We start from the raw sequence: 13,245 nt of genomic DNA, 5'->3' as shown, positions 1-13,245 counted from the left end.
AAACAGCACCACAGGAGTGAACACTCAGCTCATTACTTGAATTGAATTATTAAGGTGCATTAAAGAGGGCTTATGGTACCTTTAAGGTGGGCTCTGCCACTCTCAGTGCTGGACCTTGGGGACCTTTCACTGGCAGCACGTCCAGAGACACGTTGCCATTTGCCAAACCACTAGAAATCACACAAAGACATTAAAACTGTACATTGTGTCTTAGATGATGCATTTCATTTAAATGTATTCACTATAAAAAATGTTTACAAACCTAAGTATTGCTTTTACCAAATCAGTGTGCTTATTAAGGAGAATGTACACGGCAACCATGTACATCTGAGATGGGTTACAATACTGAAAAGACATTAAGCAATTTATTTGTGTATCCCCGTTAGTGATGAATGCATCTGTTGTGTCGTAGTGGATTACAGTATGTTAGAAATAAGTCTGACAGTACCTGTCTGTCTCTGAGCCGTGTCTGGCAGAGGGCAGCAGCTGCTCAGTGTGGTCACTCTGCTCACAGTCTGAGCTCTTTGCACTTCCCAGCAACGACACCACTACCTTACTCATATTTCCATAGAAAATGTGAGCTTCATTGGGCCGCTGGGGCAGGTCGTATGCTACAGAAAAGGTAAATAATTAGAGCCACCAATATTTTAGACATGTATTCCAATAAAAAATAAATGTAATTAATTCATTTCTAGAATTTTCTCTGTACCTTCATAATAATTAATATCTTTTTATTTTTATTTTTAAGAAGAGATCTAATATATATTTTTTGACTACCATTAAAATGACATCTTACCTTCTGTCACATTTTCTTCTCCCAAGAACTTTTCATAGAAGTTGATGTTCTTCAGCAGACTGTTTTCAGACAGAGCCTTCCGCACAGCCTCTGGTTTGCTCTGAAGCAATCTGAAAAAACAAAAACAGCTTTCTCACAAAAGCAGAACCATCTAGAACAGGATGTATAAACCATCAGAACTTTATGATTTTGAAACAATGCATGTTCATTTCAATTTATAGTCCAGGATACAAATCAATGGCGTAAATATGGACGTTTTGCCAAGTTATGATTATAGGGGATTGTATTATCTAATGCATCCGAGAAACCATTCAACGATAATGTTGAGATTCATAACTAAAGTGAAAGCTATATACACCACCATCCAGCTGTGTGTATAACACCAATGGTTTGAGTCATGGCCTATAGTTTTGTTTTTTAATGGTCTTTGATATTTTTTCCTTGATTTTCTTAGATTTTAAATGTTCCAAAACTGAATGTCTTATTATTAAACAAATATTATTTCTACATATCACTTAAATTTCCTTGATTTCTTCTCAAAAGTTATGAAGGAAGAAGGCCTGCTGGGAAATGCTAATTTGTCCAATGACGCTGCTCCCTTTCTTCTGTGATAACGTGGGCTGTGACCTCACTTTTAGCGAGCTGTTTAGCAAGCCCAAACTAGAAAGCGGTGCTAAAAAGAGGAAGGATAAAAGAGAACAGAACGAGTGTACTACTAAACTGACTAAATTAGATTTTGTACTCATCATTGTCGAATGCTAGCAGTATTGACGTGCAGTAGGAGGCTCTCCAAAGAGAACAGCAGAGCCAGGAATTTGGACTTCAGCAGTGTTGTTAATGACTTTGCAGACTGAAAGGCTCGTGAAATGAATGGGTGGATACACGTTTCTCTTTGTTTGAGTCGGATCAGGGAAGTCTATAGCAATGGAGCCTATTGTTACCGCTCATATTTTGGAAAAAGTGCATCTACTGTAATGTGTGTGATAACATTTGGCCGCTGTGCCATTGATGATGAATTCTATCAATGGGTTGCTGTGTTTTTATTGATGGCTATTTGTTCTGTCTGCCTTTGCGTTGATTTGATAGTGCATGCTGGCTGAAGCTATTTCAGATGTTTGATAGGTGGATACAACTGGCTGTGGTTTGAGTCCAGGACAGGCTGTTAGATTCGTGTTGATAAATGCTTCAGCTGCTGTCTGTGGGGATCTGAGCTGAGGCTGGTGTGTCCGTGTGCATATGTCTGTGTATGCATGTCTGTGCTCGCACATGAGTGGGCTTAGTATGTTAGACTGCTGATACAAATAACCTGCAGGCAGGAATATCACACACATTGTTTTGTGTGTAACAAAGCGTAAGATAGACAATACGTCTTTTTGATCTTATTGTGGCAATAATAAAGGATCAAAGAAAGGAACTGCTGGTCCCATAACTGTCAACAGTTTCACTTTCTCTGCATTGTTCTTACTGTATTGTTCTGTAGGACAGTTCAGATATAATTATTGGGTATACACTACTACTGTAAATCCCATACATGCCAACATTACTGCTTTAATAGCATAAAAGCAAATTGACTGAAGTGTTGGAAGGTCTCACCTCCTGTACTGCTGCCTGGAGACCTCATCCCCACAAAACAGACAGACAGTAGCCAGCAGCGCATTGCCCGACTGACACAGGGCCTGTTCTCTTTGAGTGGACTTTATTAGCACAGTGATCACCTGAAATCAAACACAAAGATTAATAGTAAGAAGGTCATATTCCAGCATATGCAAGACAGGCAGCCATGAGAATAAGATCATTTGTAAAGAAAAACTAAAAAATAAGTATTGTTGAAGATTTTTCAAGAACAACCAAGATGGCTGCAGCAGATGTGGAACTTTCTGTGGAAGCTGCGATCGAGTCAGTATTGAACATGTTGATAACCCGTTAATAGCGGTCCTTGGAAATTGAAAATGAACGGAGAGGTTCTAGACTAAAGCTAGATGTATGCTCGCCATGTGTGAACCATTTTGCGCGAATGCTCTGCATGTTATCGTGCAATTGGTCGTTACAGCTATTTCATGCACGAGGGGCTTATCATACATCACTGTCACAAAATACTGATTAAAGCAAAAGAGCTTCAATTAAGCAGTAAAAATAATAAACATATTTTCACTATTAATATGTCTCAGGATTTAAGAAAGCCAAGGACAATTTGTTTGAATGGTTTGAAAAAGCAGGAGATCTTAGAAGTCTGCATTTGAGTAAATATTTTGTCAGCTGATTAATTGTTTAGAGGATATTTGACCTTCATTTCCTCAGAATACAATTGTTTTTCCAAATAATTGACTCCTCTCCTGCGGGGACAGTACAGAGGGGATAAAATATTCCCATGCGTATTTGATATGAGTTTATAATTAATAACAATTCCTCCTCTGCATCAGGGAGGTTGGTCTGTGGCGTTTTGCCGGTAACACTTGTTGACTTCTTGCTTCGTCACAGAATAGTTTGTACGCCCGCGGGTGTTTGAGAATACTACAAAGAACAACATGTTGGGCAGAAAGGACTTGTAGCTTGTGCGTCATCTGTGGAGGCCCGCATGACTGTAAACAAGGCTTAACTCTCATGATTTAATCGGGCCTATAGCCAAGACTAAATCAAGGGCAGTTTTAAATTCACACGTATTATTATAATCATTAACTCTAGTGTCTGTGTAGAACTTTAGGAAATCTTTTTGAAAAATGTATTTCCCTGAACTAGAGTGTGGTTCATATCAGTTATAATCAACTCTCCTACCTCTTGTGTCCTTTCCTTCAGTACAAACTGTGACGGGGAGAGGCTGATGACAGTGGGTTCCATAACGGATCGTGTCTGCACATCCGAGAAGGCCACTGCTTTGATGAAAGCTGCTCTGGAGCCAGTGTTCCTCACGCACAGACACACTTTGCTGACGCGACTAACAGCGATGTCAGTCAGTGTTGCCACGTAGCCATCTGCCTGTTTTCTCTGGTCCTCTAGAATGATGTTGCTCGTCCCACCGTAGCCTGACAGTGGAATCTGAAGATAGGAAATGTAGGAACCAAATCAAACTATAGCCCAAGTCCTTCTTTAGAAATGAGGAAAACATGTCAAAGAGACAGAAAAGAAAATGAGGCAGGAAAAGAGAGTGAGAATGTACAAAACACAAGGGAAATGCAAAGTGATAGATGACCACAGAGAAAGAAGCAAGAGAACAAGGCAGGAATGAAACGGTCACATTCTCACAGTGAATTTGACCCCTGGCTGCGAAGACCGGACTCCAGACTGTTTGATCTCCAGCTTGGCCAACATGCAAGCCACCCTGGTGGGAGCAAAGAGCAGGTGGACGGTCACATCTTCTCTGGGACGAATGGACAGCTCTCCATGTCGGGTCAGACGCTCTTCGGGACTGAACATACTCTGGAGCTGAGGGAGAAACAAGTTTAAATACTAAGCATTGTATCAGTGTAGAAATTCATTGTGCAATTAGTCAAATGATCTATTACGGTTATATATCATTTCTCCTTTATTAGATGAACAACTGAAAAGGGGTTACAGAATTGGATCCTTAAAAAGGTGAACTATCAAAGTCTGTTTACAGAAGTCTGCCTCACTTCATCTCTGCTCGAGGCTCAAGGCTACATTAGCCGCTACTAACATAAAATACCTGCATCTGCCAGTGGTCGGGTTGCATTGTGTGAAATGTAGGCACCAGGTTTTGACGAGGAAGAAGAATGCATAGAATACAAAAAGACGATATTTTGGCGAATAGTCCATCATGAGCTAAATCGGTACTTCTTTATTTCCATTAAATAAAACCACCTCTGGTCACAAACACTTGCTGTGGATTGCTGATTAACAAACAACAAACTATGGAAATGAAAGTAAACTCTGCAAGTGATTCCTAGCAGGATGTCAAAACACAAAAACAGGTTGTGAGGATACTCTGATAAACATCTCATCTCTGTTCTTCCCTTTGCAACCTACCTGAAAGCAGTCTTGGTCTTGACCACGAATAAGCAACCGCAGCTGCTGCGTGGCGTTTGTCGAGTTGTTCCTTAGAACCAGCTTCTGTTGGCTGAAAAACATGGCAGATGTTAGTTATGCAAGAACAGTTAAATATCTTTATTTGAGATTGAGAATCAATATCTAATGTCCTAATTTAAGTGCAATACCCAAGTGAAACCTGGATCCAGTTTTCACTGGTCATGTGACCTTTAAAGAATGCACACCATCAATGATTTTACCTCCTTACTGCAGTCTGTACTTTCCCTCCCTTCAATGAGAAAATGTGCATCATGTTGAAATAGCTTGTGAGAAATAACACTCCCTATAGACACCCTCTGTCCCTCCTCATGAATAACATTACACAAGGCTTAATAGAAAAAGGTGGACCACTGGGCCTTGGCTTTTTATTGATTACTTTCAGATGAATAATTGATACTTATGAAAGTGTTTTTCAGTAACCAAGTAATAATGAAATGAATGGAAAAGTTGCTTACACAGCTCGTCCCAGAGTGACTCCTCCCCAGGCTACGAACTGTTTATTTGAAAGAATTGGTGGAACATCATTGGCAACACCAGGACCAAAGAGAGCAGCCGAGGGACTGAGAGGTTTCCCAGAGTCCTCCGGGACAACTTCTCCTTTCAGGTTTACTTCATACTGAGGACCTGATGGCAGCACCAAGATGGTGAGAAGGCTGCAACACAACAAGCACAAACAAGTCCCAATTAGGTTGCCGAGATGTCCACTGAACGTGTTCTGGCATAGTCAAGGACATAACCCAAGACTGATGCTTATTAACTGTTCATCCAAGCATACCAAGTGCATTGAATCAACAATTATAAGTGAGGTTAAATGCATTAACTTTGTTTGTTTCCAGTTTAAAGAGCCAGGCTGTACATGAGCTGTGGACTTTTCCTCTAGTAGTCGTATTCTGATTATGGAACAGATGGAACTGTGGTTTCTCATTTACACAAGTGTACTGTTGGTTACTACAAAAGCAATAAATGTTTGTATACCTCTCCTGATATTTCCTGCTGCCCTGTGCCGTGAAGGAGACCACTATGCCTTGCTCCTCTCCCATCCTCAGGGACAGTTCATCAGGTGCCACAGAGAAATTGTCCTCAGTGTCACTGCCCTATAAACAGGAATGTAAGAGAGAGAATATAAGTGAGAAGAGGGAAAACGCGTGTATGAGACAGCGGGTTGAATGTTGGGAGGCAACAAGGCGGAAGAGATGGAGAACAAATCGATGGAGATACAATGGAAAAAACAAGAAAAAAACAGAAGCAAAATATCAATGAATCCCTGCTGCATGTGCCACAGTCTGAGCCCAAAATGTCATAGAGGCTTACTCAAACCCCAGATCTCATAAGAAAGGTAAAGGTCATAATTACCTTGAGTTTCAGCTGCACGTCAATGTTTCCTGCATTCTTTAATGGCAGAGTCTGTTGACTAGATTTACCCAGTGGAGCAGACAGGCTGACAGTCTAGACAAAAGTAGAACAAAAAGTAGTTTACTGCCAACTCTTCAGAAGAAAAGTTGAACAAGGAATGAAACATGATGATAAAAATAAAGTTAGTTTCACATCAAACTGTCAAATTAAATGTAATGTATTTATGATTAATCTAGCAATTTCACTTCTGAAAGTCTTTTGACATTATATGAAACAAAATCTGATTTTAATCGGCCGATAGATAAGACTGATCCATACATGTTTAAATGCAGTTTGGAACCTCAGACAATATAGCAAGTTCTGGAGCGATTGGCCATGTGTGCTTACACATACTTTAAAAATGACCAAGAGTTGAAGTGGTCTGCAAATTCATGACTCATTCTTCATCTGCGTGCTGCTATTTAAACCGCTCAGAAAATCACCATGATTGGATCTGAAGAGTTCTAAATTGGCCTTTTGTACGACTCCTCATTTTACAATTACAAGATGCCATCTCTGTGTCTCACCTTCAAGTTCACCTAACTAACTCATTTGGAAACTGTTAAGAGTTAGAGTCTCACTGCTGTTAAAACAGAAATTGGAAGTAACTGATAAGCCCCATCGTCTAGACTAGACCACGTGTGTGCTTCTCCTGAATCACTTTCATGTCATCTCCTTTCTTTTTACATAATCTTTAAATATACATTGTGCTGGTAGTTATTTTCAGATACATTCGATGTCAATGCAATACAAGCTGGTCCATGTCACTGCTACAAAGACTTGTCCCAATACATACATAACAATGTCTTTGCTATGTAGTGTGCAGAGCTACACCATTAGTGTGAAACAAACATGGCAGCTGGACTACCTGCAGGTCTTTAGGAGCATGGACCCTTGCAGTTCCAGACCTGGCCCTGAGGGGAACACTCCTGATCACATGACTAGGACCAGGAGAGTCTACTTCAATGTCCACCCGGGCGCTGTACTCATCAGCCGGACCAAGCTCGCCTGACGACCACAAAGAGTAAGGGTTAGCAGAAATCACTGTTTTGTGATTTTCTTTTACCTGGAAAATGCAAATGCAAAAAGATTATTTTATCTTAGATTATCAGGGTTTCTGCTGGTGGTATTTGCCACCAGTCAAAAACAGAAAAACAACCCTAAGAAACAGCATTTACTGGATGCAACTTCAGTTCTTTGAATACGAGAAGTGCAAGGAGATCAATAGAGAGTGAGAGGCGCCTGGACGCCGGCGAGACCCAGGAGCAGATTACAAATAGTTTATAAAAATGAAGTGGTTTAGAGATTTTATACACCCGATGTATGTTAGGTGGACCTGCTAATAAACATTCAGCCCGTGTTGGCCATAACTCTGTCACTGTTCGTATCGGACCCTACAATGAACTGGTAAAGCAGGTGATTGTACAGCAACATTGGGCTTCCTTCCAAAGAAAGGTTATGCATCACGTCTACACTTCTGTCCATGCTTACTCTCTCTCTCTGGTCCACATAAGCTCTGCCTCTTTCGCTCCCTCTCTCTCCCGGGGAGTTTAAACATTATTTAATTAATACTCAGCCAAAACTCCAAAACTGAAGAGCAAGCTCTAGTTGCCAAATCAATTTTATAATCAAGAGATATAACCTATATCACACATCCTTTGTGTAAAATGCCCACAAGTCTCTCTGTACAGCATTTAATAAGAGGAAACTTATGTGCTCTATAGCTGACTGGACTGAACTCTCTCCATGGGATAAAAGAACAAAGCAAATCCTCTTACTCACCACAAATGCTTCTTTACTACACATTAGGAGTGTCACAATATACCAATACTAATGATAACTGGGATATAAAAAAATAATCAATATTGATAGTGTTAATAATATTCATATGATAATATTGTGTAAATAATCTAGTGGCTCGAGACTAGAGGCGACCCGTCGTCCCACCGGGAACGATAGAAATGTGTTTGGGAGAAACAAAGATCTTCTCTGGAACGCCTTTGTGATGAAAGGGAGGTTTGCTATGCATGCACGAATAACCATCGCTCAGCAGCTACATTTTGAACAACTATTCCACGTTGAAATGTGCAGGGACCGTTAGCTGTTACAAGCTACGGAGGTCCCATTGACTTACATTATGATGTGTTTAAACTCTATTCAAATATTCTATTCAAAAGTTAACTTGTAAAATTTAGTTTTTGGCGAGAAACGTGAATAAATACGTTTTCACAGCAATATAAAATATTTTAGAGGGAATTATGACCTGAAGCACTTTATGATACATAATTAAAACTACTAATGCCATGATGATCAGAGCAAATATTTAAATAAAAATGATTTTGTTGCAAATAACTATAACTATAAATGACAATAAAATAAAAAGGAAAACATTTAGAATTGTTTACACTGACTTTGGGATCCCTCAGTTATAAATATGTAGTTACAATCATAAAGTTGTATTTAAAGTATTGAATCCAGGTTGATTACCTGAAGAAACTGTGTACTTCTGAGGGGCCTTGAAGTGAACCCAGACCAGGAAGCCCTGTGGACTCTGAAGAAAAGTACAATTTATCATGTGACTGATGAAGCCAGTTTCACTGATTAATAGCCGAGACAGAGAATTGGAACTGTGAAGCCATCTTACCCATACCGCTAACTAATGTATCAAACACACATTGATGCATTTTCGGGAATACCATAATAATAATAATAATAATAATAATAATAATAATAAAGAAAGGGACAAAGATGCTGAATAAGGTTGTAATGATTTTGGCAGTTCTAACCTCCCCGTAGCAGGCATGCATCACGTGATTCATCACCGAGGGAGAGGACACTGGGGTCATGCGTCCAGCCTGCTGTGTTGCCTCAGAAGTAATGGTAACAGGGTGCTTGGAAAAGGTGAAGCATTGCCATGCTGTGGCGTTCTGGAGAAATGAGATGTAAAATGTGAACCAGAGTTAGGGTCAAGGATCAGTTGTTAAAAAGCCATTTCATTTCCTCACTAGTACACCCTCAAAGTTAAGAAGCCAAGACCAGATCTATTTATAAACGACCAATTGCATCCAGTGTTTAGATAACTTTTATTGTTTACTTAAGCATTGTCATTATAGGAAGAGATCCCTCAGATTAGTTTGTACTTCTTTCCTCTCCCTAATGTCGGAACACAAATAACACTCTTTAGTTTTTGCTCTGTCATTAGCTTAGATGAAGTTTAAACTTTAAGATAAGCTTAAGGAGTATTGTATGCCAAAGGTCACATGGCATCTTAAAGCCTGATGCTTAGCCTTCAGAAGATGGATTCAAATGTGCATCCGAGTTTCAAACTTTCACAGCTGTAACGTGTAGAAACCAGAGCTGCCACTGGAGGTCACTGTATGTGTGTGTGTGTGTGTGTGTGTGTGTGATGTACTATTGACTCACTGCACTGATGACTAGACGGATGGGCACTGTAGCACGAGTCCTGCTGAGCACTTTGAGAGGAAGAGATCTGGCACTGCCTCCTTGAAGGTCTCCAAAATCCAGACAGCCAGATTCACTTAATTCAACCTGAGAATCAAAATTGATTTGAGATCTTGTCTTACATACTATGCAACATACTTAATTTCAGTAAAAGGTTGGAATATGCAACGTAACTTCTACATTACCTAAAAACACCATGTTGACTGATTCTCTGCCATCAATACTTAACATTATTTTGTATGTAGCAAGTAAAGAGTGTGATCTTTTTACTGGACCTCACCTCTAGCGCAGGATTCTCTGCTATGGCAACCAGCACCACCCTTCTAGCAAAGATGTTGGCCCTGGCAGCAACATCTGTCTCTGCGGAGGCAGGACAGGAGCTAACACTGAAGACACACTGGTAGACCCCCGCCTGTGGAGGGATGAACAACACCTTCTGCTCCTCTGTACTCTTGGGGGCAATGATCGTCTTGTTCTTCACTATAAGCCACTGGTAAGGAAAGCTATCGACCTGTAGGGATTGGCAACGAAGATAGAAGAAAAAGTGAGGAATAAATTATTGTCGTCAGTGGGGATGAACCCGAATAATCACTATTCAGCGATTCGATCCAAGGAGCCTGATTCAACTGCCAATCTCCCAGTCAAATCATCGCAGCGGCGGTAAAATGTGGTTATGAAACATCGGATCATTCAAGTCGGGGTGCTGGAAGAGTGATTGTGCATAGAGTCGCTTTGTTTCACCCAATAAATAACTTATTTTGGTATACATGTCAGCCTATCAACAATACTTTTAATAAAAATTATAAAACAATTTTGTGCTTTTAATCAATTAACCTCCTTAATGTGTGTCGATATATAATATAATATAATATAAATTACGACTAATAAAGCTCCCGTTTCAAAATCAAAGAATACATTTATTATTCAGAGCATTCACATAAGAGTGGAGCACTATTAGGGCGCTAAATGTATATTTTTAATTTATGAACAATTCTCTGTCAAATCAGCAGGGGGTGGTGCGTAGAAACAGCTGTTAGCAGCGAGCTTCTCTTTCTATCGACTGTCCCCCCCCGAGTTACTTCACTTCTGCGGTTTGCTACAACAGGGGAAATGGAATCGGTGCCAAAAGTTCCATTTACACCCACAAAATGTAGGCAGGCCAACAGAGTTCTGCCCGTCTGTCAATCTTTACTCCGTGTCACTACTACAGCAACTAATTACAAGCTGACATTTTATGGTTTTTGGACACAATTTTAAAGATATTTTTAGCATCTGCGCTTTGACACTGTATAGTATTAATCACACTCTTTGCTTTCTGCTCACCTTCTCCCCATCAATGGCCAAGCTGGTGACAGTAATTGACACTTGCTGCCATCTCTCAGAGGGGTTGAAGAGACTAAGGGAGGTTTGTGAAGCGATGCCAACACAGCAGGTGTGAGGGAACCGCAGTTCTTCTGGTACCACCACTTGACCTGAGGATGACAGTGGAAAAAGGATAGCTAATATGGGGAAATGCTGCCCCTCAATGCAAAAAGTGGTAAGTAATGTCTAATAGGATGCATAGACTTGAACAGTGTCATATATTGCAGGAATTACAAATTCAGAGTTAAACTGCTAGTTTCAATTTTTTATATGCACAAGAAAATGATCACCTCCCTGTATTTGTGTGGACAAAGTGTTGTCCACACACTGTATGTGATTAGTTAAGATAAACAGTAACAACAGTAAAATCTTATTTTGTGTACACAGTATATTACCTCTCAGTTCATCAAGACCACCTGCCCCCAGTGGATCTGCACCATATTGACTGTAGGTTTTTCCCATTATTCCCATGTCCTGCTGGCCCTGGTGGGGTCTAGGGAGGTGATGGGATCCGGCAGAGCCAGAAATCCAGAGGACCTGACGTGGGATGGACGTGTCTCACCGTTAGATCACTGTTGGGTATGCCTGGGGAAATAACGGAAGCGAAATCAGAATAAATTGAACTTATTATATAATATATCATATGGGTTTGACCATCATGTTGCATCATTATCAATATTCTTTCTGGGTATTTCACAGTTTTAATATTTTATTTATGAAAGAAGAAGAAGAAAAGACATGCCTGTAGAGGATACACTGAAGAGACCATTTCCTGTTGCTCCCACATGATAAGCACCAGGATGTAATGGAGCTTCAGGTCCCAAATACTGCTGGGCCAGCTGTGAGTTGAAAAGAGAGCGACCAGCAAGGAGGGACTGCATATCTCTTTGGTGGGGAAGGTCAATCAAGCCAGCACATTGGGGCTTAAAGCTGGGGATGGGCACATAGTGAAGCCCCTCTGATGAGTATGATGGAGGCAATCCAAGGCCATTAGCATACACTGACGATGACACTGAGCTAGCAGCTCCCCACTGCTGGGAGGGCGGAGGTGCAGTGCTGTTAGTTTGCTGAATGTTCATATTACTGCAATAGCCGGAGTCGACTTTAGTGAGCTGTCTTACATTGGACTGGTGATTGTGGTTCCCGCAACCTGCTGAAAGATCATCAGTTCTGTCCCCGGGGAAGTGGTAGTTACATTCACTCTGGCTCCGAGTACAGCTCAGACCAGAAGCACTACGTGAGGGCCCCGGGCTTTTACACTTCTGTGCTGGTAGTGGGTCCAGACTTTTAGAATGCTGTGGTCGCACCTGGTCCAGGCATTTGGGCAAGTCAAGAATATCAATGTCAGACTTAGCATCTGGTTCCACAGGTGGAGTTGGACTGAATCTGATGATGGTGGTGCTCAGTGCCATGGTACAGTTATTCTGTGGACGCCAACAACCCAAGACAATTAATACCACACTCATGGTTAATACATACCTAGAACCATTTCACCGATTACACAAATGATGAAGAAAACTAATTATTTCTTCATTTTAGGTCAGAGGAAGCATGTACTCTTCAAAATACATGTTTAACATTTTATGTCAGCAACATTAACAACATTATTGGCAAACAGCAGCATTTGAAGTTTACATTGTCAAAGAGCACGTTTCCAACATTTCAACAATAATGCCCCCATGATAGTTGCTATATACACGTCACAGAGCACAGACCTTTATGTGCCATGCAACAAGAATGGAACTTTCAGTGCTGTTGAAGCTGAGCTTAGCTATGAATTTGTGCTAGGGTACCTTTTGCCTCTCGGGTGTAGGTATGACAGTGCCATCATTTATGGAGATGTATGTGAGCCGGCTGAGACTAGGGCTGCAGCAGGTAGACTGAGGAGAGAGGTCAAGATCTGGACGTCTGTGTGCGAGGCCACCACTGGATGACCCAGGTGACACCATACTGGGACAAGACAACATGGGAACAAAGTAATAAATGAATAATGACTCAAATGCCCCGTTTCCAGCAGTAGTAATGTGCATCAACTAAACAATAAATTAGACGGACAGACTAAATATTTATGATTCATGGGACAGTTCCATTCTTGTCAATTTGGGTTGAATTCAAACTGAAGCCACTGTAAGATTACTAGTTATTATTATTTACTACTATTCAGTCCCTTGATTTATTAAAACCACATGTAG

The 13,245-nt window shown here is 40.7% G+C and overlaps 1 protein-coding gene across 1 annotated transcript in view; it reads right to left on the bottom strand.

Annotated features, from left to right (window-relative positions):
- The window catches only part of cep192 (centrosomal protein 192), a 35,070-nt gene that overhangs the window by 10,745 nt on the left and 11,080 nt on the right, over nt 1-13,245 (bottom strand). Inside the window, 20 exon segments of the mRNA XM_029451259.1 lie at nt 80-170; nt 449-611; nt 797-906; nt 2,390-2,511; nt 3,569-3,829; nt 4,037-4,216; nt 4,778-4,868; nt 5,293-5,490; nt 5,813-5,931; nt 6,191-6,283; nt 7,098-7,237; nt 8,717-8,780; nt 9,016-9,156; nt 9,653-9,778; nt 9,972-10,202; nt 11,015-11,163; nt 11,449-11,582; nt 11,584-11,638; nt 11,796-12,477; nt 12,847-13,003. Of these exon segments, the coding sequence (XP_029307119.1) occupies nt 80-170; nt 449-611; nt 797-906; nt 2,390-2,511; nt 3,569-3,829; nt 4,037-4,216; nt 4,778-4,868; nt 5,293-5,490; nt 5,813-5,931; nt 6,191-6,283; nt 7,098-7,237; nt 8,717-8,780; nt 9,016-9,156; nt 9,653-9,778; nt 9,972-10,202; nt 11,015-11,163; nt 11,449-11,582; nt 11,584-11,638; nt 11,796-12,477; nt 12,847-13,003 (3,307 nt within the window).

The sequence above is a fragment of the Cottoperca gobio genome, chromosome 16 (genome assembly GCF_900634415.1).
Source record: "Cottoperca gobio chromosome 16, fCotGob3.1, whole genome shotgun sequence".
Classification (NCBI taxonomy): Eukaryota; Metazoa; Chordata; class Actinopteri; order Perciformes; family Bovichtidae; genus Cottoperca; species Cottoperca gobio.
This window is presented reverse-complemented; position numbering and strand designations above follow the sequence as displayed.